This window comes from Python bivittatus, unplaced genomic scaffold, assembly GCF_059951505.1.
Source record: "Python bivittatus isolate LINGU-HERP-01145 unplaced genomic scaffold, Pbiv_v1 ctg000480_np1212, whole genome shotgun sequence".
Classification (NCBI taxonomy): Eukaryota; Metazoa; Chordata; class Lepidosauria; order Squamata; family Pythonidae; genus Python; species Python bivittatus.
The window spans coordinates 42382350-42409784 of NW_028277075.1; the positions used below are offsets into that span (position 1 = coordinate 42382350).

The window sequence follows — 27435 nt, forward strand, 5'->3', positions numbered from 1 at the left end:
AGGCTGTCGCACTGCCACCAAGGCTAATACCCATTGATCCTCATGACTTCCATGAATTAGTCCAACCCTTTTTTGAAGCTAGTCAAGCTGGTAGCCAGCACCACATTTCATGGTAGTGAATTCCAAAGTTGAATTACACATTGTGCAATGCAAGAAATACTTTCTTTTGTCTGTCCTCATTCTACTGGGATTCAATTTCACTGGGTGAAACTAAACTTTTGCAAAAGTGTTATGGATGCCACTGCAAAATATTTAAATTCCTGTTCATAAAATGGATGTTATGGAGGTAGTCACAAATGAAGCAAATTGTTTTATAAAATGCAGATTTAGACAAAAAGACTCACCAAAAACCTGAGTACAAGGCAAATAAAATCCCAAATAAAAATATCACACAGATCTCATAATAAAAAAAACACAAATTTAATGCACCATTCCATGCAAACCCTAACCTTCATAATTCACCTCCACACTATCCAGCCCTGATGGTGCTATATCTCCTTCATCCCCAAGCCTTCCAAGATTGCAGCACTGCAATTGGTGGAAAGCAATCACCACATCATTCCTGCTCCTTCAAGCTTAGGAGGCCTGCAAGTTCCATCCTGAAAACCCCAGGAATAGCCCTTCCCTGAAGATCTCCTCAGACTACCAAAGAAGAGGCCTTTTCTGGGGGGGAGAAATATAGAATATGGAAAGGACGCAATCTTCTTATAGCTATAAAGCCAAGGGCAGAGGGCAGTGGAAAACATGGGAGAATCCCCACTTTTTTCTGGGTTTTCACATTTAAGTCTTCCCTTTCCTTTCCACAAGGGATTTCATCTGTAATTTAAATTTTCAAAAACATGAGTAACAAATTTGCATAAATTTTATCCATGTCAAATTAGCTTGAATTACTGCACTCTACCCCTCTCCCAATCTAGAACTTTTAGTATTAATTTATGGAAGGCTCAAAGTATTATTTAAATAACAATTTTACCTGTCGGTGCAATGAATCTTTATTAGCAATTTCATTTTCAAGTTTATCATTGAGATCATGCACAGATGTAGCTTCACGTTGTGCAGCGAGGTAGCGTTTTTCAAGAGTTGTAATTCTTTCTTCCATATCTTCCTTCTGAGCCATTGCCTAAATTATTAAGATTGTCAGAAAATTATGGAAACATGTACATTCTCTCTCCATTATGTGCTTAATAGGTTGTCTTAAAAATATGTTTAATAGTTTGTCTTATATAAACACAAGGGGATAATTTAAAAAACCATGTGGGATAGAATTTGTAACAACTGCAGCTTTATCTTACACATCTCTTAAGAGACTGCAAACTGCTAGTTATACTCAAAATGTTCACCATTAAAAGTGCAAACATTCCAAATATATAATTTACTTTTGATATTGAGGAGTATTTCAAAAATAGTTGCATTTGGAAACAGAAATAAGCTAATTAAAGAAAACTCCCAAAAATTCCATGGGAGAAGGGAACCTCTTTAGTCCCGAAATATTATTTTAAACCTTGTATATGTACGAAGTCTTCTTAAAAGGAAGCTCACTTAAGAGGGGGACCTCTTTCTTTCAGGATCCATCAGTAATTACATTACTGAGCTGGCCAATCTCAGACATAAAAGTATCAACAGATCTGAACATGCAGAATTATCAGAATCAAGCATTAATCTATGTGATCACCAAACTATGATTCATACGGCTTATAAATCCAGAACAATAGGGTTTTTAATCAAAAGAAACACAACTATAAGTGCAGATATAGTTTGAGGCTGAGAACCTATTCATATAGATGATGGAAATATCCAGCACTTAGTGCTTACATCAGGCCACAAGAAATGCTTTAGCTCATGGGGCAAACATGTACACAGAACAATGAATATAATCGATTAACTTAAATCATATTAAAAAGTGATTTATTCTCACCTCTCGTACATCTCTTTGCAACTTGGTATTCATTTCTTCAGATTTTATTAGATCTTTTCTAGCAGTATCAAGATCTTCTTCCAGTTCTGTTACTCTGTTAGAAAGGGCGGTGATCCTCTCTTTCATTTGTGACTGCTCCTTAGTTTGCTTTTCTATGACATCTTGAAGTTCTATTACTTTAGCAAGATCTTCATCATGATTCAGAGAGCCATTGGAAGATCTCTATTTAGAGGAGGAAAAAGCTACTGTTAATTTAAAAAACGTTAGCACCATGAGAGAATAAATATATGCCATATAATTTTTCATTTCAAATCACTAATTCAAGGGAGAAGAAAAGAACTAATAGCTTGTTCTTACTACTTTTCAGGAATTTTTTTTCACTATAGACTGGAGTTTTGGTCCTAACTCAGAAATTCAAGAACCAGTCCATAACATGTTTATCTGAAAATTGTATTTCTCTTATCACTTGAACATCCTCTATAAAAGAAGGATATGTGGATCAAGGGATCAAGAAAACCACACATTGAAATAGCTTACTTGCTCTTTTTTCATTAGAATGGTTTGGAGAAATAACTGAGATTGCTACATCATAAACAGATTTCTTCCTCTCAGAACAATGAGTGAAAAGGCCCATGAAAAGATGCTTTAAACCTACCTTCCCATTAGTGCTAGGTATATTCTCCTGATCATGATTAATATCAGGCATTCCATCAGCTTGTGTTCTTTTTTGATTGTTTTGTTCTTTCAAAATCATTAACTGGAATAAAAAATTAAAATATTACACTAATGGTCATGCTAAATTACTTTTGAAATAGAAAAAGAAACTTTTAACAAATATTATTTGCAGTGATAATATTCCCAAATTTTTAAAAACTACATTCATGAATGGATAACAGTGATAGATATACTAGAACCCTTGGTTTTAAAGAATTATGACCAATTCCTATAGTCTATTTAGAAGATATTCATCCAGTAACAAGCCTGCCTTTAAAAAGATAATACAAGAAAACGCTTTCCATAACAATAAATCAGCAACTGTCATATATTTAATTAGTAAACAAGATTGGTCAACTGGCTTTTAAGGTAAGCTAAAACATTTCCACAGGAAGTATCTGCTAGTGAAGACTCATTCGCTGATGAAAAAGGACTCCATAAAAAATTAATAGCTGCAGTTGTGAATCTGCAAAAGGGATTTTTAGAATTCTGGAAAAGATCACGAAAGTGGTAGTAGCAGCTTGCATACTTCACTGGCTGCAAACAGGGAAATATCAGGGAATGCCTTTCTAGTCTGGTCATCTAGAAGGGCCTGCTGAAAGTCTCCCCTTTTTGCAACATGAACAACACAGAAGGTATTTTCTGTAGTAGTCCCGAGTCTGTGGAATATCCTCCCTGCAGAAGTACATGCAGTCCCAATTGTATTGTAATTCCATAAACAAGTTAAATATGTTTTATTTCAATATGCCCTTACTCACCTGATTGAGGGTGTCTACCTTGGATTTTGATTTTGATTTTCCCAGGCCTTTTATATTTCCATTTTGAAAGAATTAAAAAAACAACAACACAAGACACTACAAAGGAAGGTAGCAATCTTACCCGTCAAATCTCTCTCACATACTCCCTAAAGGCCCACAGTTTTGGTCCCACCCATTTCAGTTAACTTATGATATCACTAGCCATATTTCCCATGGCCCCCAGGAGGGCAAAGAAATTGCAGAACAGCCCAATTGCAAGAAAGCTTTCCCTTCCCTTCTTAGAACCTGTGCAAAGCTGACATCCTTCAGAACTAGCAGACTGATTTAATTTAATGGAAATAACCTACCTCTTTGTGCGTAGTACCTAGTTCTTCCTCCAACAAGCTACATCTTTCAAGTGCTACTCGTAATCTTTCTCTTACCTAGGGGATTAAAGTTAAGATGTGAATGCCACACAATTCTGCTAAGCATTACATGCTGAAATATTCAGAGGTTTTGACTGTCAAGAATAAACATATATCAGTAATGTCGGTGAGCGGGGAAAAATCTTATAAATAAAATAAAATATCAACACATTTCCTGTGACTGAAACTATCAAGACCACATGATTAAGCAAAACTGATAACAAGCCATTATGCATTTCCTATTACTTTTGGTGGCAATGTTTCTGCAACAGAAAAGATAATGGGGTAGACAATCTGGTATCCTTTAGATATTTTGGACTAGTCATATGGAAGCTATAGTCCATCGTTAGAAGAACTGGACTACCCCCTCCGCCCCAATAAGTTAAATGCATTAATTGTCAGAGCAGAAATTTAAACTAATACCAATACAGACGTATTAGTTGTGATTTCTGTCATGTACTACAGCAGAGGCAGCACTAAGCTTTGCCTGAATAGAGATGGAAGGGAAATATTTATTTTCATTTCATTTGATGATTTAGATCAACTTACAACATTCATTTTGCACTTTCCTCTGTTGATGTACAAAGAAAACAAATTACACAAGCAACAGATGTTTAATTAGTCTACACTCTCAATTTTTTAAAACTTATATTGAATGAAAAAATAAAGAACTAATTTTACACTAATAATACCTGTTTTAACTTATGTACTGGACTTACTGTACACTAAGCAGAGTCTTCCTGGAGTTGGGCAGCCTTAACAAATCCAGTAAAATAAATAAATAAAAATAAACATTTCATGATGAAAAAAACATTAGTAATCATTTACTTTAGCAGCTATCTTTCATTACCTTTTCATCAAGGGCTTTGTGATGTTCAAACAGAGACTTCAGTGCTTTGAGAACTTCAACTTCACTAGAAACACCTGCTGGAGATTGAGCTTGTCTTTTTACTACAGTCATTCTAAGAGACCGCTCATGCCGGGAGACAAGGCATTCCAAATGTTCTAGTAGTAACTGAAAATCAAATGCAATTATATGAGAAAAAGAGTAGATACTGAACTGAAGAAAATTATTTTCAAATAACACACTTCATGCACAGTGACAATACTGCATACCTTAGCCAGCAAATTTTATTATGAAAATAGAATGAGATATCAGTTAAACAATTAACCAATAAATACACTGTTCAATTCCAGAATGATTTTTTTAAAAAGGTGACAACATAATTACAAATGAAAAAAACACAGCAACTTAATATACTTCTTCCAAGTCAGCTTAGCCCAGATAAAAGTCAGCAATCTATTTTCACAAGTATGAATATATACAGATATTAATGACTATCTCTCTCCCATGGGCTCAACATTTTATAAGGGTATTTACTAAGGTTAGAAATTTATATGATGTTTTGAAACCCCTACTGCTTTTTTTTCTGGATTTCAGGTTCAGAAATAGTTACTTTTTGTCCATTTAATCACATTTGTTTCAGGAAAGCTCCAGAACTGTAGTGAATTAATCTCAAAGCCTTCTCTATAAGAACAAGTCATGTGGACTGTAACTAGATCTACAGTAATGATCTGCATGTTAATTTATCAGTGAGAATGACAGATACAAGTATCACTTTTGTTTCTACTTCTCTGTAAACATATGCAAGTTATACCCATTGTCAATATTATTTTTGAAGCTCAACATAGCTTACAGAAAGAATTGCACTTTCATAATGTACACAGCAATCTATTCATTATTCAGAACTATGAAAATCTAATCTTTCATTTTTCCCGATTTTTTAAAAAGCAAGTATCATCCTAGTCCTTAACTCCTATTACTAATTGGTGTCTAAAGACTAAGCGCACAAAAAGTTGTTCATCTAACACTAAACCTCAGTGATCCAATGAAAAAAGGAGGTATGTTTATGTTTATCTTCTTGGGCTATATAAGAGAACATGATAATCTTAAATGTTCCTGATTTGGTTACTGAAGTCATAATTTGCCTTAAAACCAGAAAGGAAAATCACATCACCATATGCAATGATAATATAAGCATGCTACAGAGCAACCAAAGCATTATTTGGTTTTGTATGCTTAGAGATGTCCGTATCATCTACATAATTTTTGAATTTTCTACAGAATACTATAAATACAGCAGACATGTATCCATGCTATAAGGTCTGAACTGGCTTTACCTGTTACAGAAGAACTTCGTTGCATCACTTTAAAGTGAGTGATCTTGGGGGAGGAGGTGTTTAAAGGTTAAATATTCATATTACCACATAACATATGTGTGTGCGTGTGTGTTAATAATTAGTTGTAATCACCAGAAGCTTTTAAGAGTCCATAAGGACATGAAAACTTTGATAGGGAAGCACATAATCATGCATACTTCTGCTACATTCCCATCTTTTTTTTAATCTGAAGTAGCTTGGTTTCTTTATCCCATGCCCTTTTATAAGTGGTACATTTGAAAAGAACAAAAGGATGCCATTTAAAAAATAGGTAAATTCCAAAATATTTGTTAGATTTGTAAGATTTGAATATATCATCTTGAACACTTTTTTTCAATAACATATTTCTAACTCTAATTCCTTTAGATAAGTAGAAATTGTTCAGAAATGATTTACCAGCAAATTTTGTGTTTGATAGATTCCAGGTTTCACAAAAGTATCAGACAGTGCATGTAAATCATGGATTGCTAATACCTGCTTTAAATTATTTTGCATTCATTAAGTAGTGATGCACCCAATGACAGTGTAAATTCATGGCAGCCAATTCAGTTTACCTTTCTGATATATGTATTGTGTAATGAAAGCCTGAATTAATAGGTTGGGCTAGCGACTGCAAGGATCAGCTTTTAGTCTCTTTAAAAAAGGCAGTTAAAGGATTACTGAGAGATTATGCATTAATGATCTGCAGTTAGAAAGTCAACAGATTTGGAGTATGAAAAGCTTATTTAATAACATGGGAACAAACTACCCTATAGTAGTATGTCTGCAAGATAAAATACACACTCTTGGTACACTGAATGTTTTTCTCACTAGGTGGAAGTAGCTGTTTTTAAAATTCACACACATGAGTAGAAAAACTAATAGTTCTATTCACTTAGTGATGTCTTCAGTTTGAAAAACAAAAGCAAGACTGCATGTAAGATGCCATCTCAAGAAAAATTCCTAGCATAAAATGCAAACAAATGATACCAGAAGATGAACTGACTCTTGTATTGTTCCTTTCTGCTTTCAGTTCTGCAATTTCTTCTTCTCTTTCAAGGAGTTGCTCTCTGCATACATTAAGCTCTTTAGTAAGTGCTGCGAACTCCTAGAAAATATAAGCAAATAATGAGTTCATTATGTACAGCAATATGCATTATACACAAGAAGATAAACTTTGGTTGAAATTATACTAAAACAAAATACTATCCAGGGTATCTTAATATCACTTCTAGCAATCATGATTATTTTTTACAGACCAATACTCAGCACTAGCCATTCTATTTTGGTTAATTCTTAGATGAAAAACTACCAGTGAATCCTCAGTAAGTAATGGTAGACCACTTCTGTATTCATGCCAAGAAAACAGCATAGTTCTGTTTATGTAGTCACTTGGACTCCATCTCAGTTTAAAGGCATATTTATGTTTTTATAGAATACTAATGCTAATAATAATCTTAAACTCACACCTACTTCTAAATAAACTGAATTCTATTATAAGAAGCTGCATCATAAATAACAGCACAAATAGTACAACTTTGAATATGATTACATCTTGGGACAGAATTCTTTGTTCTATCTACTGTACAAGACTCAGCTCTACATCTGCTGGTTTAAAACAGGGTATGACCTCTTGCAAAAAATAGTGGCAGAAATTATACAGTTAATATCAACATCCTCCCAGACAAACTCAAGAAGAAGCAGGAGCTGGAAGTCAATGAGAAAACTTTTCCCATAGTAACTCATAGAGAGTGAGCCATCCGAACTCATTCAATGAGCTGTTATAGCTGAGAGTGGATTGGAACCTAGATCTCTCCAGTGTCACTTTAAATACCATACAGGCTGAAATGATATATTCTGGATTTTGTCCTCCACTGAATCAAATAATATAGAAATATATTACTTTCAGGGGAAAAGGGTTAAAAAAGGAAGAAAGAAGACTCGGAATTCACATTTTGCTACATGAAATGTCTAATCAGTCTCGCTTTCTGAACTTGTATATTATTATTGTTGGTTGCACAGTCAGCCAGATGTTTAGACTGGATTTGGCATTTTTATCCATCTATCGAATCTTTCCTAAGGACCTGGGATAGGCAGGTGTCTGATGGTGTTAAAGATATTGTTGCAGGATGTAAGCTGTTCCAAGTAAAGCTATCTTTTGCAATTGGTGATTTTGTCAATGCCAATGGCATTCAAGGGGTGTTCCAGATGTTTTGGGACTGTACCTAAGGCGCCCATAACTATTGGTACTAACTTTGCTTTCTTTTGCCATAGTCGTTCTACTTCTATTTGCAGATCTTTGTATTTTGTTATTTTCTTCAGTTCTTTCTCTTCTCTTCTGCTATCTCCAGGTATTGCAATGTCCGCTATCCAGACTTCTTTGTCTTTTTTATCAACAATTGTTAAATCTGGAGTATTGTGTGGCAGGTGCTTGTCTGTTTATTATTATTATTATGGTTGGTCGCAAAACCCCAAGGACTCCGTAAAATAATCTGAACAAACATAGCTTCAAAGAAACAGGCTCTTACCTAGTTTTAAACTAAGCTTGAATAAAATTAACTTACCAGTTACTACCTGAAAGTAATCTATTTGGCTCCAATAAACTCTACTTTTGCATAAACCAGAGTTAAAAGTGCCACCACTTAAGCAAGTAAGACCATGAACTGAAACATAATTCATATGATTGTCAGAATATACATCAAGGTACAACAGTATTGTGCAATATACAGTTTTCCCTCTATGCCAAAATGCATATTTTGTCAGAACTACCGTAATCCTCATGATAGCAAAAAGAAAACCAATTTCTGTTCTTCGTTTTAGTAAGCAGAGGCATCTATAAACAACATCTTTATTATGATGTGATTTTACACCCATGGCTGTCATCGGAGTACTGTAATATGTACAAGCAAGCCCATTTACATATTGTTTTTGGTTTAAATTGAGATGTTTATCTTAGAAGTAGTGTAGAGATTTTTCTCAGAAATGTAACTGCTATGCAAATGAAAATGAAGAGAATTGTAAGTACAAGTTTTCCTAATAAAATATATTTATGATGGAAGATGGCATTCTTCTAAGTACTTGCTTAGAATGTATAGAATGAATTTAGGCATGTATATTGAAAAAATGTACCTTAACAGAAGCAAAAAATGGGCCTAGTATTTTCCAATTTCTCATCACTGTTATTAACATTTATGAAATCTACATAAAACATATGTTGTCGACTGATGCTTTTGAAAAATAAATTTAGAATTATTGTGATTTCAGTAAGGTTCTCTAAGAAAGCAGGAGTCCTTCTGTATCCAAATATTTTTCCAATACAAAAGCTTAGTATAAATTACTGGAAAATTATACTACTACTACTTGAATGAATTTAAATAAACTTCCCACTGCTTTCTGACGCCATATTGGAGACAGTCATCTGTCTGAGAGTACTACGTAGATTTACACCAGATGCATCAGTCTACTACTTGCAGATGCTTTACATATTTTTCTTTAATTAAACTTCTGGCTTTATCCTTACAGACAAAAATAAGCACATCTCTTAAACTATTCTGAGAACACAGGGATACAGATTGTATGTGTCTATATATCCATGTTTGAATATTTTAGAGAGGAATAGCAAATCATGCTATTAATAAGAATATTAAATATACAGTTTGGATAACTCCAGGAAATATTACATTCTCAAAACAATCTTTCCCACATTTTCCAGCCATAGTCTGTTTATATTCCATGCTTATGAATTTCTATATCACTTTTCAGCATGCATTCTTATGTTATTATAGCATTATGTCCATTTTTTAAAAGCATCAGCACTGAAAGTATTCATCAATGTAATTCTTCTAGGATTGATTTTACTGTATTCTTGTTTATCTGTTGTTTTTATGTTCTTTACTGTATGAATCACAGAGAGTTGGGTTAATTGGACAAAATAAATAAAATCAGTAAGCTGCCAAAAAAAATCCAGCAATGATGATTTAAACAATACATTAAATAATTCTTTCTGGTTCAATTAATATGAGTATCATACACTTTAAAGTTAAGTCTAAATCAAGATTTTTTCCTTAACACAATAGCTTTATATAAGCTAGAACACTGTATTAAGAGTTGAAGTGCATATAAACCTTCTAACTGCTTAATTATATTTAAATTATCTGTGAGTAAACCACACAATTGTAAGATCACTTGTTATCCTGTCCTTTTTAAACCATAAAATGTATTTATTATTTAGAAAAATGTATTATTAAAAATAATCCTGCCCTTGTCTGTGATTGGCCAGGCAATCCTTTCTCCTAATTCCAGAAGATCTGATGTTGGAGAGTCTGATACATCTTAAGCAGGATAGGAAAGAGAATATTACTTTCCTGTCAACTTAATACATTGCACCCAAGTGAAATAAAGCATGATAATTGTTCTCCAAAATTTCTAGGCATAATGCAGATCCCAAACCTCTCCTCACATGGCCAGGAATTGCCCACTACATTTCCCCCTCTTCAACATGGATAGGTAAGACTTCGTAAGTTTCACAGAAGCTAGGCATGAACACCTAAGGTTTGATCTCCAAATCAGAACTCTCTGTTCACCCTCCGAAGGGAATGATCAGATCAATCATTGTCCCTGCAAACTCTGCCTGGAACCATAGGATTCCACCTTATATGTTATAGCACCCAATTTAAAATTAACCAGGAATTTCTCTTAAGGTTTCTAACTGTTTAATCTGTAACAATAATAGCAAGGAGTGGAAGGAATATACAATTCTATGGGCTCCTATGACTTGCTTAGACGAGCAAGTGGGAAATGCAGCAAATATCTCTAGAATGACAGTATAAACATACTACACATCAGAATAAAAAACGGCCTGAATACAAAACAATCTTAGTTTCATAAGCTGAATAAGTTTCATAGCTCTGTAGACAAGTGTACCGGTAGTCTTCACTTACTGAACAGTCGTTCAGTGAGTATTTGAAATTATGGTGGCGCTGAATGAAGGGACTTATGACCGGTCCCTGAAGTTACAGCTGTTGCAGTGCCTCCGCGGTCATGCGATCAAAATCTGGGCACTTAGCAGCCCACCCATATTTACTACCACAGGGCGCTTCAACTCCCCCCACTGCCTATCTCCCCATCTATGCCCTTTTGGCCACCTGCACTCCATGGTTCCTCCAGTTCTCGCTGACCTTCACTGTCTTCTTGCTCCCACTCTGACCAAGCATGCCCAGCCTGGCCCTTTGTGAGGCAGCTGCTGGCTACATGAGGCTTTCTTCCCAAGGTTGCACACAATGGTTTCTTCACAAGACCTGGGGAAGATGGCCTCATATGGCCAGCAGCTGCCTTGGAAAGAGTCAGATCAGGCACACCTTGTCAGCACCAGAAACAAGAAGACAGTGAAGGTCAGCTAAGGCGGTGGAGCACAGGGCGGCAGAGGCCTTGGAATGCAAGGTGGCAACGATGACTGTGGCTGGGACTGGGCTGGGGTGGCTGAGGCTTCCCAGGGTGGCTGTGGCTTTGCGCTGTGCTGCTGGGGCGGCTGGGATATGAAACAAGCCAAAAAGTCTTTAGTTAATTTTAGCTTCCCATTACATTTATGTTGAGAAAATATGGTTAAGAGCTTCCAAAAAACCCAGGATTGAAACCAACTTTTAACTGTAACTTCACCATAGTTATTTGGTTATGATATAATGAATATGTGCACGTGTCACACACACACTCTGCCCTGTTTATTTCATGACCTGAGTAAAGCAGATGATGGTGAGGATCATGAGGCTCACTCATATCTCTCCACACTGTAGGATTCTATGTATTTTTTTTTTACAAATGTTCTTCCTTATGCAATGTAAACCTTCCAGCCTAAGTATGATCCACAGTGTGGAATTGAAAACAGAAAAAGATTCATGGATGTGGGTGAATGGCAGATCAGTTTCCTACTATTACCCTGACAGTCACTCCAATCACACATATGTCCAAGAATTTTATTAGTTGCATGAATTCTGCCACAGTAGGCTGAGGAGAAGCCCCCACAATCACCAGAGCAGAATTAAACATATTTTATTGCTAGGAAACTAAAATAGATTACAATTTCATGTTCATCTCTTTCTAGGAGAACAGAATGCTGTATTTCAAAACTGTTAGCTTCTTTCTCTCTGCTGCTCCCCCCAGAAATTCAAGTTCTAATCCCTATTTAGGTATCAAGTTCATTAATCTACTTATACACTGTATGGAAAGGCAGGAAAAACTGTTTTAATAAAACAGAAGTTTAGAATACAAATGTAATAAAATTATTTTAAGTGTTTTTTATACAATGGTTAAAGAGTAAATGCCACTGAATGCAACAAAAATAAATTCTGAACAAGCATGAACAGATTGCTCTGGACAACAGCTGATTTGTTTTCATAATCTTGTAAATATTATACCTATTTATAATTATATTTTTTGCTTTCATCATGTTAATACCTTAAGAATATTTGACTATTTGACCTATGGAAAAAATAACCAACTGATCAACAGAAGATTACGTATATCTTTTGACAGCTACTGATAACTTATAGAAATCCAACCAACGCTATTTTAAATTAAGGGAAAACTTATTGCAAATGATACTTCCCTAATTTTTTTTCCTTTTTAAATCAACTTGATTGAAGAATCAAGCTTGCCACAGTACTGTATAACTTCATTTGGCATAACGAACCGATTGCCTCTATGGATTTTGTCTCCATAAGTTTAAAAGAAGCACATGGTAATAGCTTACATTTTCAGCAACAAGAATTAGTCAACTTTTTTTTCTCATGCACCCCTCCTAATCAAGTTTAAGAGTTACCTGAAAATAAAATTTGGCAGGATTTTAAAAGATTGTCTCACTGTATATTTAAAGTTGGCAATGGTATGCCATCCTTTTTTAGGCATTTATCTGCACTATTCGAGGAGGAGGAGGAAAAGCATTACCCTAAATCACCTCTTTTATAATGCATAATGCAAAGGAGAAAAATGTTCCAAAATAAGTGAATAATCCAGTACTTCTAGTTCAACAAGTTTGTAGCAGGAGAAAAAGAACCTTCTTTTCAGTAACTCTTAAGAGCATTAATTGGCTGATCATACCATTTTAAGATATTGTATTCTTATAAAATTAAATTCTTAATTTTTGCTAACAGCTCGCATTAAAAGATAAAGAATGATATTGGAAATTAACAAAAATATTGTTGAACAATGAGAACTATCTGATTCTTTGAGTGAGAACTAAATTCTTATTTTGAGGAACGATATGCATACTGATCAACATCCTTGTACTGTACTTTGGAACCAATTTTGCAAACTGATAAAAATGTAGCAATTGCCAACTACATATCCCAACTATATGGGATATTAAATGTTGTAAGAGCGTTCTATTACCTACATCAGAATAGGTGTAAGTAGCAATAAAGAAAATTAAACATTTGAGTTATGCCATCAATACAGAATTAGCATTAACATTTAAAGAGCTTACAAAAATGGTTTAATTATCTTTTCATCTCTGTAGTAACTAAAATTCACAGCAAAATCCAAAATGAGAAATTTTAAACCCAACAACCCGGAAAACAAATTCATTGCTAAAAAAATGTTAATACTGTAGTTTTAATTTTGCCTGTTTCCACTACAACCGACTTTCAGTACTATACCACATAACAATATTGTAAAGGGAACAACTAACTGAACAAAACTATTGCATATTTTATATTACCAGTACATGAATGGATTTTGAGAAAAGGGACAATTTAACAATTTTAATATTCTTCCTTGCAGAATGCATTCCACTTTTCACAAACTAAATAATTGTAAGTCACCATTCAGTTCCAACTATAACTTTTTATAACTTAATCAACATTTGCTTACGCTTCTTATCCTGTAATTTTTCCCAAAGATCAATTAAAGGTTGTAATTTTAAGGCTGCAAAATTCAAATGCTATTTTACTATTTTCAAAATGTCTTAATTCTATAAGATTAAGAGTTATATCTACTGGTAGAACAATTTCATTTTCTTCCCTAGGGACCTCCTAAAATGTGCTCTACATATCTGGGGGACCCTCCAGAGCAGATACATAGTAGTAAGACAAGCCTGATTTGTGGTGACTACCATAATACAATATTCTTGGCAACAGTACAGGCAGTCCTTGACTTATGACCACAACTGGGACCGGAATTTCCATCGCTAAGTGATGCTGTCATTAGGCAAAACATCACGTGACTCCACTGCTTAGTGATGGCAGTTCTGGTAATCTCAGTTGCAGTTGTTAGGCTGGGACCTCATGCTTCTCCTGCCCTGCTGCGCTTGCCTTCACTTGAACACCAACACCCCAAACAGCACCTCCCACATAGTCTCCACCTTTGCCTGGGAAGCCACCTCCGTCTCTCTTGCCTTACCCAGCAACAGAGAGCACTGCACCTCACCATCTCACTGCCTCCTCCCCAGCCAGCAAGCTCCCTTTAGCGGACAAGGCTCCACCTCCCTGCTGCGCTCACCATGTGCATCCCAGGGCTACATCCTCACCTGGTGTCTGGATCCTGGGCCAGCAGCAGGAGAAAGAAGATGCAATGTCAGCTGCAGGAAGCAGAGGGTGGCAGGGGTAGGTGTCAGAGTGCAGGGCAGCCAAATGGTAGAGATGGGGGGAAGATAGGAGGGTGGGGGAGTTGAAGTGCCCCTGCAGTTGTAAGTGCGAGTGCCCTGCCAAGCGCCTTAAATTTGATCATGTGACCACAGGGACACTGCAACAGCCATAACTTCGGGGACCAGTTGTAAGTTCATTCTTTCAGCACTGTCGTAATTTTGAATGGTCACTGAACAAATGGTCATAAGTCAAGGACTACCTGTACAGAAGTGGTTTGCCACTGCTTAATTCCTGGATATTTTCAGACCTCCTAGTCTAATGTATAGTCCTGTTAACCTCTGCTGGTCCACTATTCAAGTACTAAATAAGCTCAGCCCAACTTAGCTTCCAAAGTCAAACAAGATCAGCAGGTGCTGCCATCTGGTGAGAAAAAGCAGAAGAGGTATATACAATCAAGATGAAGGAGGTGAGGAGAACCAAATAAATCCTGCTCCATATGTGAAAGGATTCAAATTTTACACCAGAATATGTAGCCTAGTATCTCCAAATATTTTGGACTTCAACTTCTGTCAGCCCCAGCCAGCTTGCAAATGAGGTGACTATAAGTTACAGGTAATCCTTGTTTAGCAACCACAATTGGGACCAGCATCTCTGTCATTAAGCGAAGTAGTCACTAAGTGGGAAATCCTGTGACCACAACTGTGCTCTCCTGCCCTTAGGAATGCTCATCCCGGCCCTTAGGAATGCTCATCCTGGTGCTGGAATAGCTGGGATAGCTGGCTCAAAACTGACAAAACTAATCAGTTTCACACCTTTGGCTTTTGTTTGCCTCCTAACTACTCCCTCGCCCTTTGGAATGCTCACCTCTGTGCTAGGATAATTAGCAAAAAGGGAATTAATGTTTGTATTTACATTCATTGGAGAAGAAGGGATTACATGAGAGTAAGCAGGCACACAATGGGGAACATACATTGAAAGGAATGTGGTGGCGCTGGCAGTTGCAAGCACTCTACACAAACAACCTGGTGTATTCTCCATTGTGCCTACTTACTCTCTTGTAATCCCCTCTTCTCCAATCTCTGTGCTCTGCAGGGGAGAAGGAACAACAGGTCAGACAAAGGACAACGCATACTGACTGTAATGGTGATCATGTGTCTGAGGGATGCTGCAAAGGTTGTAAATGTGGGCATTGGTTGTAAAGTTATTTTTTCAGCACCATCATAACTGAAAGGTTGCTGAATAAGGCAGTTGCTAAGTGAAGACTACCTGTATAATAAAAAAACATCTGAACGATACCATGTTACTAAACTATTATGTACCCAAAGTACATCAGAATACATCAGACTATGTATCGGAAATATAATGAAAGGATGTCTCATTTTATTGCATCATTCCATGAGGCCAAATGGAATTTATTTCTATGAAAATATATACCAGATTTCATTACATTATTAATATTAAACTTTCATTCATTTGAAGTACAAATTACTTTTACTGTGTGCTAAGAGATTTAATACATTGTATGCAGTCCAAGAATCACACCCCACAAAAACTATTTAAGGCTTCAAATTTCTACACTGATTGGAAAAAAAATCAACCAATACAAAGGCCAGAACAATATGAAATAACATTTTTTGAAAACACAGGTTAGATTTGTACTGAATTTAGAATGTTAACTATTTGGAGTTTTAAGTGTTACAGGTTATTCAGAAACTTACAAATTTTCTGCCTATTTTATTTCATTTTTAAGTATTCAGTTCATAATTCTAAAAAATAAACATCTAATTTAAGAATTTCAGGCTGGCATCAAAGTGCTTTCATGTAATAATCGTTTCATTTCCACCTGTGAATTAAAAAAAAACTTAACAATCTGAGTATTCTACTCTCATTGGGTATTATGTCTATAAGTTAATATGATTTTGATTCAGCCATAAATATTCTTATTCGATTGAAATAAGCAAAAGTTATTATTTGATAGACTTACATCTTATCTTTCCTCCAAGAGCTCAAGGCTGCTTACATGGGATTTTCCATTCTATCCCCCAAACAGCAAGCCTGAATATAAAGTTGGGCTCAGAGTAAGTGAGCCGAACATCACATACTGAGTTTCCATAACTAAGAGTGGACTCAAATCTGTGTCTCACCATTCTTAGACCAACACCTTAATCTCTGCACCAGACTGGCTCTCAACTAGTCAAGAGTCAGTCACATTTATATTTCTTTTTTTGAAAGTATGCTCTATCTTACACTACACAAGCAATATCCAAAATGTAATCAAATTTCAATCTAATAAGTATTAAAAATAAAAGGATGTGGAGATTAAGCTAATTGCTGGAGATGTGATGCTCAGAACACAACATGAGTTCCTATGATACAGTCTTGTATCATAATGGCTCCCCTTTACCTCAAAGTTATCTTATATATATATTTTTGTTTTGGAACATTAACTGATTCTTGTAGATTTTCACTGTTTTGATCAATAAATAAATAGTATAAAAACTAATGAGGACAAAGCAAATAGAGATTGTATACTCCTAGGTTTGCTATTACAAGCATGGAAGTATATCAATTCTCTACCCATCAATTACACAATTGTCTATGGAATTTACCTCTCTATATATGTGAACAAACATTCTATCACAATCTTGACTGGAGGACTCTTTAGCAATCGGACTATTAAATTATCTGTTTAATTTTTCATTTCCCCTTTTATAATTAGGTAAAATGAAAAATGTAAATAAATTATAAAAATTGTAAATAAATAGTATAATATGATGTGACGACATTGAAGTCCAACTGAATTATCTAAAAGATTAATATTCATGTACATTTTTTCCTTTTTCTATTCTTCCTTTTGGCAATCAATAAGACAAAGACAAAAAGTAGGAACTATGAAAATGTGAAGCTCACAGCAACCAGACTGAAATAAATCAGCATAAAATGCTTAGAGAAGCTGACAGATTTTGACATGGTTCCAAAAAGCATCAGAAATCTCAGCTCTGGGAGAAGAATGTTCCACAGTCAGGGCACAATAATTATTAACTGGATTTATACACCAATAATCTTATGAAGGGCATCTGAGAAAAAGATACCAAACCAACAAAACCACAGGAGCAACATTTCAATGCTGAAGATGCTGAAAGCACTCCATAACAAGGGCACTCAATCTGAGTAAGCCACAGCTTAAGCAACTGCCCCCATCACATCACTCTCTGGCAGAATCACAAATTAGGTGCATTCCAAAGATGTTAAAGACTGAGTTAATTAATACAGGAAAGCTCCCTAATGAAGCTCCCATAACTGATAGACCTGGTTACTGCAAGGTAACTGCAATTTGCATTAGCCAGAGCTCTCAGACAATCTTTACAGTAAATTATACAGTAATCCCTTCTTCTCCAATCTCTGTGCTCTGCAGGGGAGAAGGAACAACAGGTCAGACAAAGGACAACGCATACTGACGCATAGTGACGCATACTATACAGTAAATTATAGTAGTCCAGGAATGAGTTGATAAGGATATGAGTACCCGTAGACCTCCTTTCCAGGACCTCATAAATATGCATTCTAAACATAGATATGCAAAGGTTCTCCTGGCCAGAGCTGGTATTGTCACAGATTCATTGGATTCTGAACCACCACCCACTTTGTCTTGTTTGATTTAAGGGTTCAGAAGTGAAAGGATGCCTGTGCAAATTATGGAGAATAGGTGTAATATAAATCAGGTTTTCCTATACCTTTCTTGGAAACTTAAGAGTAATTTTTTATGCTAGTTGAAGCTTCTCAACAAGCTTCAAGGTCAGCAGCATATGGAGCACATTGTATTAAATCTAGACACAATGCTTCTAATACATGAATCGACATTCATGCCTTTCCTTTGCTTCCACAGAATGCACCCAAGTACTTGCAGAAGAGCCTTCCTGACAATCTGTGGTACAGGAAAAATGGCATCTGCAGAAGCATTTTGGCAAAGACTTGGGTCCTAAGTCATTACAGGATTTTAAAGGTAAACACTAAATTGTGCCCAGAGGCAAATGAACAGATAGAACAGCTTGTCCAGAACTGATGTAATATGCTTCTGCTTGGCCGTTTAAGTTACAATTCTCACTACAGCATTCTGAGTTAGTGAAAGCTTCCAGGTTGTTTTCAAGGGCGGCCCCATATACAACACATTACAGTAATCAAATGAAGATATTATTAGGACATGAACTACTATGGCCAAATTGTCTCTAGTTATAAGCTCACAAATGAACAGCACTCCTATCCATTTAGAACACATGAGACTCAATGACAGCACTGAATAAAATAGCTCCTCCAGTCAGTCTTTAAAATATGTCTACTGGTGTTTTTGCAACCGTTGTAAAATTTAATATGTCAGTGGCAGCACTTAAATTGCAATATGGTTTCTAAAGTTCTGTTTATAAAGTTTCTAAAGTTTTGTTTTGTTTATACAGCTATCTTGCATATTCTATTAAATGACTGTCACAAAGGAGCAGATATACAGTCTAATAAAACAGGCCAAATACATATCATGAATATTCAATAACTTACTAGGTTAGATTTCAGTTCCACTTTACATTGCAATAGTATCCTTCAAACCATTCCCAACACCATCTTTCCCAGTAAAGATACTAACTGTATCTTTTTTAACTGCAATATGCAATATACTGTGTATATTGTTCACTAAGTTGTGATCTCTTCAAGTAGGATGTGAAAAAACTACAATTTTGGGGGTACATGCCACAGAGTAAATCAAAACTAGCAAGCTTTAGTTATGTTATGGCTTAACATTCTAAGCTACCACAAATGCCTTACAATTCTTCCTTATGGCCAAATCTTTTATAATTCAATTTATTTGGATATGGATTAAACTATGAACTCAGTGATTATACTTAGAGCAAATATCCCAAGGTATATTTTCTGCAGCAGAGCTAAATAGAAAGAAATTACAGGCAAAAGCTATATGTAACAATATCACTGTCATTTAATTAAAAGTTAGTTGTGCATTTGATATACACAAAAGATGTTTTTCTCAAATGCTCATCATAAAATCTGTTGCATCTGACTGGCCATATTAAGTCTAGCAAATGACTGAGCTGATAAGAAGTATTCTGGCTTACTTAAGGAGGTGAGAGGGTTTCTTCTGAAACACAGGTGAGGGTCATACACATCATAGCAGTCATTTTAAGCACCTATTGCCTCCTTTCAAAATTCCAAATGTGCCTCTCAACACAAAAAGCTATCTACCTTTAAAAAGCATCAGACCAATGAGCCCTGAGGTTTATATTTCTTATGCTATAATACTTATATTTAACATTGAAGTTCATAATATAACTGGACCTTAGTTACCAATTAAATATGGTTCTCCATTATGCTTTTAGGCATTCAAAACCTGTAACTATCTTTTAAGCAAATGCTACAAGTTTAATCCAGATTATTAAATATCGTCCCTTAAACACACCCTACTACATTTATTCAGTCTGCTCCACCGTTTGCTTTGGTGTAGCTATATATCAATCTTGCCTTTAATATTCTTTTGACATAGCAGTAATTAAATACATTCTTTCTTCTAAGTCTTACCATGCATTCCAAAATAAAACAATTCATTCGCTCTACTAATATATTTTATTCATCTCTAATTTCAATTTTCACAACAGAAGAGTTTTTACTTCAATGTGTTTCGAACACAAATTAAATACAATACATTGTCAAAACAAAATCCTTAATTAGGACTGCATTTAAAATAAGCCCTTACTAAAAGTGTTACACTAAGAAGTATGTGGCTCTGTACCTTAAATTCTTAAAACAAAAATATTAGCCAAATATTTGAATTTATTTCAAAAACAGATTAAATTTCAAAAGAAAAATTTACATCTATGTTAGACGAAAACTATAATAGTTTTCAAGCCTTTCATTTTTATGACTGTGACAGCTGTGTTTCACTAATTTTAACTAGACCTCCCCAACCCCCCCTTAAGTAAATTTACATTTTTTTTGCCTAGTGTTTATGAATTATGCTTTTTCTTACAAATTTCTGAAAAATCCAGAAAGAATGAAGGGTGAACAAATTCCTTCATTTTCATAGTAGCTGCCATGAAAACAAAAGAAAGGGACATAAACATGCTCTTTGGGGGGGTAACCCTCAAATACAAGATACCCTAAATCTATTTATCTAAGGACTGAACTTCTTCTAGTAATAATCTCAGAAGAAATACTTTTGTCTGCAAATTTCCCCCAAATCCACCAAAGAATGCAAAGGTTATGTTTAGTTCTGAGAGGTTTTTTTAACTGACAACACCCAGACCCAAAAAAACATGCACCAATTTTCAATTCAATTTTTTAAAAGAAATCTGGCACCTTTACCATACGTCACATAAGGGACTTCTAATCATGCACATTTTATCTAATTTAATCAAGCAGAGCAAAAAATGAACTAAAATTTGTTTGATGCTTTCCAATAGTTGTCAGTAGGACAACATCAGGGCTTCCTAAATGAAACATGAATTCAGGATCCACACTGTATCCAGCATCTAGCTATCATTCCAAGTCAATTGGATTTTCTTCAGAAATGAGCCTGACCAAAGGTAACTTGTCATACAGACCCACTCCTATGAAATTAAATCTTCAATTTATTATTAACATCAATGAAATGAGAATAATGACTTACTAGGGAGAAAACTGTATTCTTGTTCCTTTGCTTTTTTTCAGTGATATTTATCAATTCTAGCTAAACATCAGAATTACAAGCCTTTTATCAAGATGCTTAACTGTAAATTCTGTAGTTTGTATCAAGCTGAAGGCTTTTTTAAAATTTATTTTGTGTTAATTGACACCGAATACTAAGCTATTATATTATCACAATTGATTGTTTTTTTATATATATAATTTTTATTAAAAGTTTTAAAAGCAATAAGAACTAATGCAAACTAAATTAAAACAGAGACAATGAAAAAAAGAAATCACAGAAAAAGCTGAAAGTGCAATAAGAAAATAAAATAGAATACAAAAAATAGATATAAAGATATAAAGACGTAGCTTCCAATATTCTTCACAGCAATTATAAGTACAATTATATTTAACCTCTCTCTCTAAAGTTACATCATGACTTTCTTCTTTCTATAATCTATCCTATCTAATCATCAAAACCATAAATCACAAGTTCATTTTTTCATTTTTATGCAAAAAGTTCATAAGGGATTTTCAGTCACCAATAAATGTAGATATTGTCCTTTCTCTAATCAAAGAAGTTTGTCCATCTCAGCAAGTTCTGTCAATTTCATCAACCATTCCTTCATGGTAGGTAATGCCAAATCTTTCCATCTTTGTACAACTGATTATGTTCTAATTATTTTATGAATGTTAATAATGTAATTGTTACTGTCTGCCCTTACTCATGGGAATATGTATGCATGTATAAATATATACACATATGTATACATACACATACAGTATTTGCATACGCAAAAATGCTCATCTGCACAACTACAGATAACACTTCATGTATCTATTATAATTTATATGGTGGAATCAAGCTATGGCTATTAGGAATCTATATAAAGGAGCCAATTCATCTGATTCTTGATTTTTCCCATCTTTTAATATGTGAAGACCCTCTTCCACAATATTATATTTATAATCACCACCCTCTTCCACAATATTATATTTATAATCACCACCAAAATATCGGGGAAGTTATATTGCTGAAAAATTACAGTTTTGTAACAGCTGTGCTGTTATTACTACAGAGGAAAGATGAAATCTTTACTTAGGTGTGAAGTTCAATGGATGCCATTGGACAAGTTGTTCTTATAGGAAGCTTAGACTTTTCCTTAGCAGAAAATACATACCAACACTAGAGTGTCTACTTTATGGCAAAACTAGCAAAACAATATATTGAAGCCGTTTATATGAAATTTCAGAGAAAAAAGCTAAGACTATAGAGGCTAAGCCACAATATGCTGCATGGTTTCATCTTTCAGAAACACAACTGTATGTTAAAGCTGGAACTTCATCTCTTTCCTGATACAGGGACAGATTAGGATGACAAAGCATTACTGCAATTCTTCATATGCAGAAGAGCATCAGGGTGCTACAGCTGCTAATTATGTAATCACTTTTTATCTTTCCTCCAGCCAGAACTGTCATTCTACTCTACTTTTATTTTAAAAAGCTATAGTTCTTGTCAATCACTGGTTTAATGTTCAGGTTCTCTGTGAGAAATCCCACCATTGTAAATATGATCATTAGCTATCTCTATGATATCTTTTTGAGTAGCAAGTAAATTGTCTAAGAAATATTTCACTTTGAAAAGTCTTACAATCTTGTTGCCCACAACTTCAGAATGAAAAAAAAATTTTTTTAACTAATTTTTAAATCTCAGTGAAGCAACCTTCCAAACTTTGTCCAAACATATTAAATATTTCGCTTCATCATTCCTAGAAATCCCATTAAATGAAGAACCTAGAATAGTGTTTTATTTTCCTAAGTTAATTATTGAAGAACACAATCTCTTTGGTGGTTTATTATTTCTTGGTTTATTGTTAGGGAAAGGAATTTAAAATATTGTTTTTAACATTATTCATTTTTAAATTTAAAAATATTCTCATTTAAACAAATCATACCTGAGGAAGTGCAGTATTAAGCTGTCGTTGTAGAGAATCCCTCTCATGACCAACTTCATGTAGTTTACCCTGGGTTAATGCAAGAGTCTCTTGAGTTTCCCGCAGTGTGTCCAAGAGGCGATCACGTTCCTCCAACATGGATACCATTAACTGCTCAAAATGGGAATCAGCATCTGACTGTAGGGGAGAACCTGAACCACGGTTTCCACTTCCCCCTGAGGGAATCTCTGCCTCACTGATGGTCGGCATCACTTCACACATCATCTTGAAATTAATTTTAAGATTTAGTTATGATACCATTAAACAGACAAATACAAATCAAGTAATAAAACTAATGTGCTATAGCTTTGTCTAGCTATAAGCATCCAATCATACTTATCTGAATTTGTCACAATTTCATTACAAGTCTACTGTAACAGACATCTGTGTGCAACATATAATTTGATAAAATTTACCTATAATTTCCCATGCTCAAGTTCGCTTTACATGGATAATTGCTTAAAATTCTAACTTTCCTACTAGGTGTTAAAGAAGAGTAGAAGGGTAGATCTTTATCTGATTCCAGCATATGCTTATGGGTAAGTTTAGACATTCTAATTTGCATTAATAATTGCTAGTACAGAAAACACGGGAGTAGTGATTACTGCAGATAGATTAATTTGAAATAAGTGCATTCAGCAATAGACATAAAAGGAGTAAAGCAAACTGTCATTTGTTCATGTGACCTATTAATCAGCCAATCATAGTCTACCCGAGCAAAATAGGGTATCTGGAAGATGCTTATAATTCCTTTAAAAAAAACTAGTTAATTTTTAAATCTACTTCCAGTTCTCTGAGCTTAATGTGGGGGTGGGTGTCACACAATTTCTTTTAAAGAAATGTACCACTACAGAAACAGTATTGATGCCTTTTTGCAACTGGATGCTATTAACTAATAAGAAGAAACTCCTTAGGAAATGCTACATTAAAAAGCTGTCTTGTAAAAGTTCAAAAGAACGAACAAGTATTACTGCAAAAGAATCACTAGGCCCTGAACTAGCATAGCTCTGAACCTGAATCTCTTTACCCCAAGCAAATGCTGAATGTTTGAGTATAAAGCCTTCAAAGCTTGAGAAGATGTAGATGGATTTGAACACTTTGGTACAGCATTAGAGAAAGCCTTAATTAGTTTCCTGAAGTGAGTCATAAAAAAGTGAACAGCTATTCTTTATTAAAGCCCAATTCATTTTAAAGTTCTTTACCCTTTAGATGTTCATAATTACTGAGCTAAACATAAGCAATTTTCTCCATTCCAATTTGAGTTCCCATGTGTTAATGATTGTATAACAAAATAAAAATGAGCTTAATACATAATCATTTAAAACTAAACAATGTAACCAGCATTGACTTAATGTGTTCAGAATGGACTCCTGTTACTTTTTTCTAGTAATCCTTCACACCTCATAATTATAAACTGTGTTTACTGTGCAAGCTTCAGTTGATCCACTTACCTTGTTTGATTAAATAGATTTGTCACAAACCAATTTTTCCCAGCAATATCAGCTTTTTTCAGCAAGTTTGCATAATAATTTCCAAAAGCATTTGAAGTAGTAGAGCAGCCATTCACCCTGACTACAATGTTCATTCATTAAATAATCCCCACCTTGGGTAGTCACACAAGGCAACAAGTAATCTTCCTAACAAAAGTCAAGCCAACAGGAGAATCAATTAACCAAGTTCTCCACAGTAAGCAAATGGTTAAAAATAACGTTGTTAATAAGCTCTCTTATTTAAAGCCCGGTCCACAAGTTTTTTCAAAAGCCAAGGGAGGAGAGGTATGTGCAAAAAGACAGAGTACTTCTCAGTGTCTTTGGGCCAGCAAACTGCATGATGTAGAAATCTCACTTTAAATCACAATGGCATTACTTCAATGAAAAAGAAGAAGGGGGAAAAAGTAGTTGAGGCTATTACAGTTCTCACGGAGGCGCTAGAAGACACTACTCTCTTCCGCCTCTTGTTAAGTTTCCCGTGTCTTCTCCCGTGCATTTATAATTCCTCTTTTCGGAGAGGGGAGGTTGCTTGAGAAAGGAAAGCTTCAAAAGGCGAGGGAAGATCCAAAGACCATCCTTGAGATGTGGGTGCCAACCATTATCCTTCTGTGCTTCCAGGGGGAAGCAGGAGCTCTCCTCACCGCCACCTTCACGGGGCAGGAGAGCTAAACGAGCAGAAAGCGGAGAAAAGTTGCAGGACCGGGGTGAAGAGCCCGGAGGGGGCCTCCTCGGAGTTTCCCTCTCACCGGAAAGCTGCGTGACTTTCGTGGGTCGAGGGCTGTTTTTCGGAGGCCTCAGGGGACCCACAGCGCCAGTGAGGAGTTTTGCGCCCCGCTTCTCGCTCTCAAGTTCGGCCTTCCCTGCCCAGGTAGCTCCGCCTCCTGCTTCCACATCCCCATCCGAGGTAGCTAATTCGGGGATGCTCCCCAAGGCTTCTCCGAGTCCCCACGACAGCCGGCAGTGGCGAGCTGGGCCCAGGAGAGCGCTGCAGGAAAGCCGAAAAGCTCCAGGAGGCGGTCGGTCCCTGCTTCAGCCGGGCCCTTGGCCGCCGCCGCCGCCGCCTGTGGTTCCCGACAGCCTCTGCGGCTTCAGCTTACAACAGCGTGGACCACAATGCAGCGCGGCAGGGCCTTCGTCTCGCCCGGGAAGGCGACGGGGAGGTCGCCGCTCAGCGAAACCAGACGGGGGGCGGCGGCTGGTTTCGGGGCACCGGCGGCAAGGCTTGTGTCTCCTGAGAGCTGGAAGACGAAGCAGGCCGCGGTCTGTCTCTGATGGGACAAGAGAAGAAATTAGCCCTGTGCGTCCATCGCTGGGAGTAGGGACCGTGAAACACGGAGGTCCTCCTCCGAAATAAACAACATGTGTACAGCAGTGTTGAAGGTCACGTCCCACGGTCTTCCACCGCCACAAGGGAGTCCCTGGCAAAGAGCTGGCCCTGGAGGCTTGACTCTTGGCCTCTTGCCACTTCTAAGGGGGAATGGCTTCCAAATAATATTTCTATCGGTGTAAGAGGCTAGTGCGGGGAAAAAGAGACTGGGAAGCATCTGCGAAGAAGAGAAAGCGCCTCCTAACTGCACTTTCCGAGAAGTGAGTTGGGGGCTTAATTTGGAGAAGGGCAAAGAGGAGGGGACTCGACCGGTTAATGAGTTACAGAGCGAGCAAGGTTCGGCTGTTCCGGTTACTTGCAAATAGCTACAGTTAATAAATCCGGAGCTTTAAAAAGTCACCTCTGCATGAATTGGTTCACCTTTGTGAACGCACAGAAGGTATATTTTGCACATCGAGTATCATGAAGAATTTCAAAAAGGACTAACAATTCATATGTATCCCTTCGTGGAAAAGGAGGATATGAGAAGCAAAGTGGACATACTTTTGAATAAATGTAGCTAGCTTCCAACTAATAATTTTATTACTCATAAGCTTAGCGTTTTTGTTGGTTTGTTTTTCCTTAACTTTTGCCCTTTGGGAAGACAGTTTTTACTGAGTCCACAAACAGAACACTTGCAGAAATCCCTACTGCTACTTGCTAAGTAACAAGTATAGGTTGCTGTAAGGGAATATGTGCTAGGTGCTACATAGGGTACCAGAGTACAATGACCTATGGATTAGATGAGTAATTGGAGGGTGGGGGGAAATAGTACTTCTACTAGAGATATAAACATTTAATGGGAGACAAACCATGAGAAGTTTTACCCTTGGCATTAGCAGCATGAAAGAAGGCATGAAGAGAAGACCAAGACACTCTGGGAAGAGAAAAAAATGAGAGATGGAACAGAAAATGGGGTGAATTAAAGTAAAATAGCTGAATGGATGCAGTCTATTTTAGGCCATAGCTTGGTGCAGAATTAGCCCTCCTTAAACTTCCAGATATCAAATGGCTTCCATGCACCAACTACATACCCAGGAATGGATGCACATTTGCTCTCCTAGTATGTTTGGGGACTGGCCTTATGAATCAACTAATTTTTTTTATTCCATCAGATCCTTTTCACTTGTAGAGAGGAGCAAAATGACCACTGTAACAGCAAAAGCAAAAAACAAACCCCATATATGTTTTAATATTATTGTATCCACATTTAGTATTTTAAAAGTCTGTTAAAGAGACTTTTTTTTTTGCTGGCTACATCCTTGCTATTTGGGAGAATAGCAAATAAGAATCAAAAAAATATAAAGCTTATGAATACAATTCAGACAACACTATAAAAATCTAAATAGAACCAAC

General features: G+C 36.0%; 1 protein-coding gene across 6 annotated transcripts in view; it reads right to left on the minus strand.

The window, feature by feature from the left end:
- Positions 1-25949, minus strand: part of PPFIA1 (PPFI scaffold protein A1) — a 57788-nt gene extending 31839 nt beyond the window's left edge. For 3 of the 6 annotated variants that reach the window (XM_088145812.1, XM_088145811.1, XM_088145810.1), the window contains exons 1-8: positions 24675-25949; positions 23185-23448; positions 6997-7098; positions 4642-4806; positions 3735-3809; positions 2571-2672; positions 1916-2137; positions 974-1120 (exon numbers count right to left, since the gene is read on the minus strand). In XM_088145812.1, coding sequence (XP_088001938.1) covers positions 974-1120; positions 1916-2137; positions 2571-2672; positions 3735-3809; positions 4642-4806; positions 6997-7098; positions 23185-23448 — 1077 coding nt within the window. In that variant the 5' untranslated portion in view covers positions 24675-25949. The remainder of the gene's footprint in view (positions 1-973; positions 1121-1915; positions 2138-2570; positions 2673-3734; positions 3810-4641; positions 4807-6996; positions 7099-23184; positions 23449-24674) is intronic. The other 3 variants (XM_025173085.2, XM_007438058.4, XM_007438057.4) reach the window with 1 other exon arrangement.
- Between the last annotated feature and the right edge of the window lie 1486 nt (positions 25950-27435).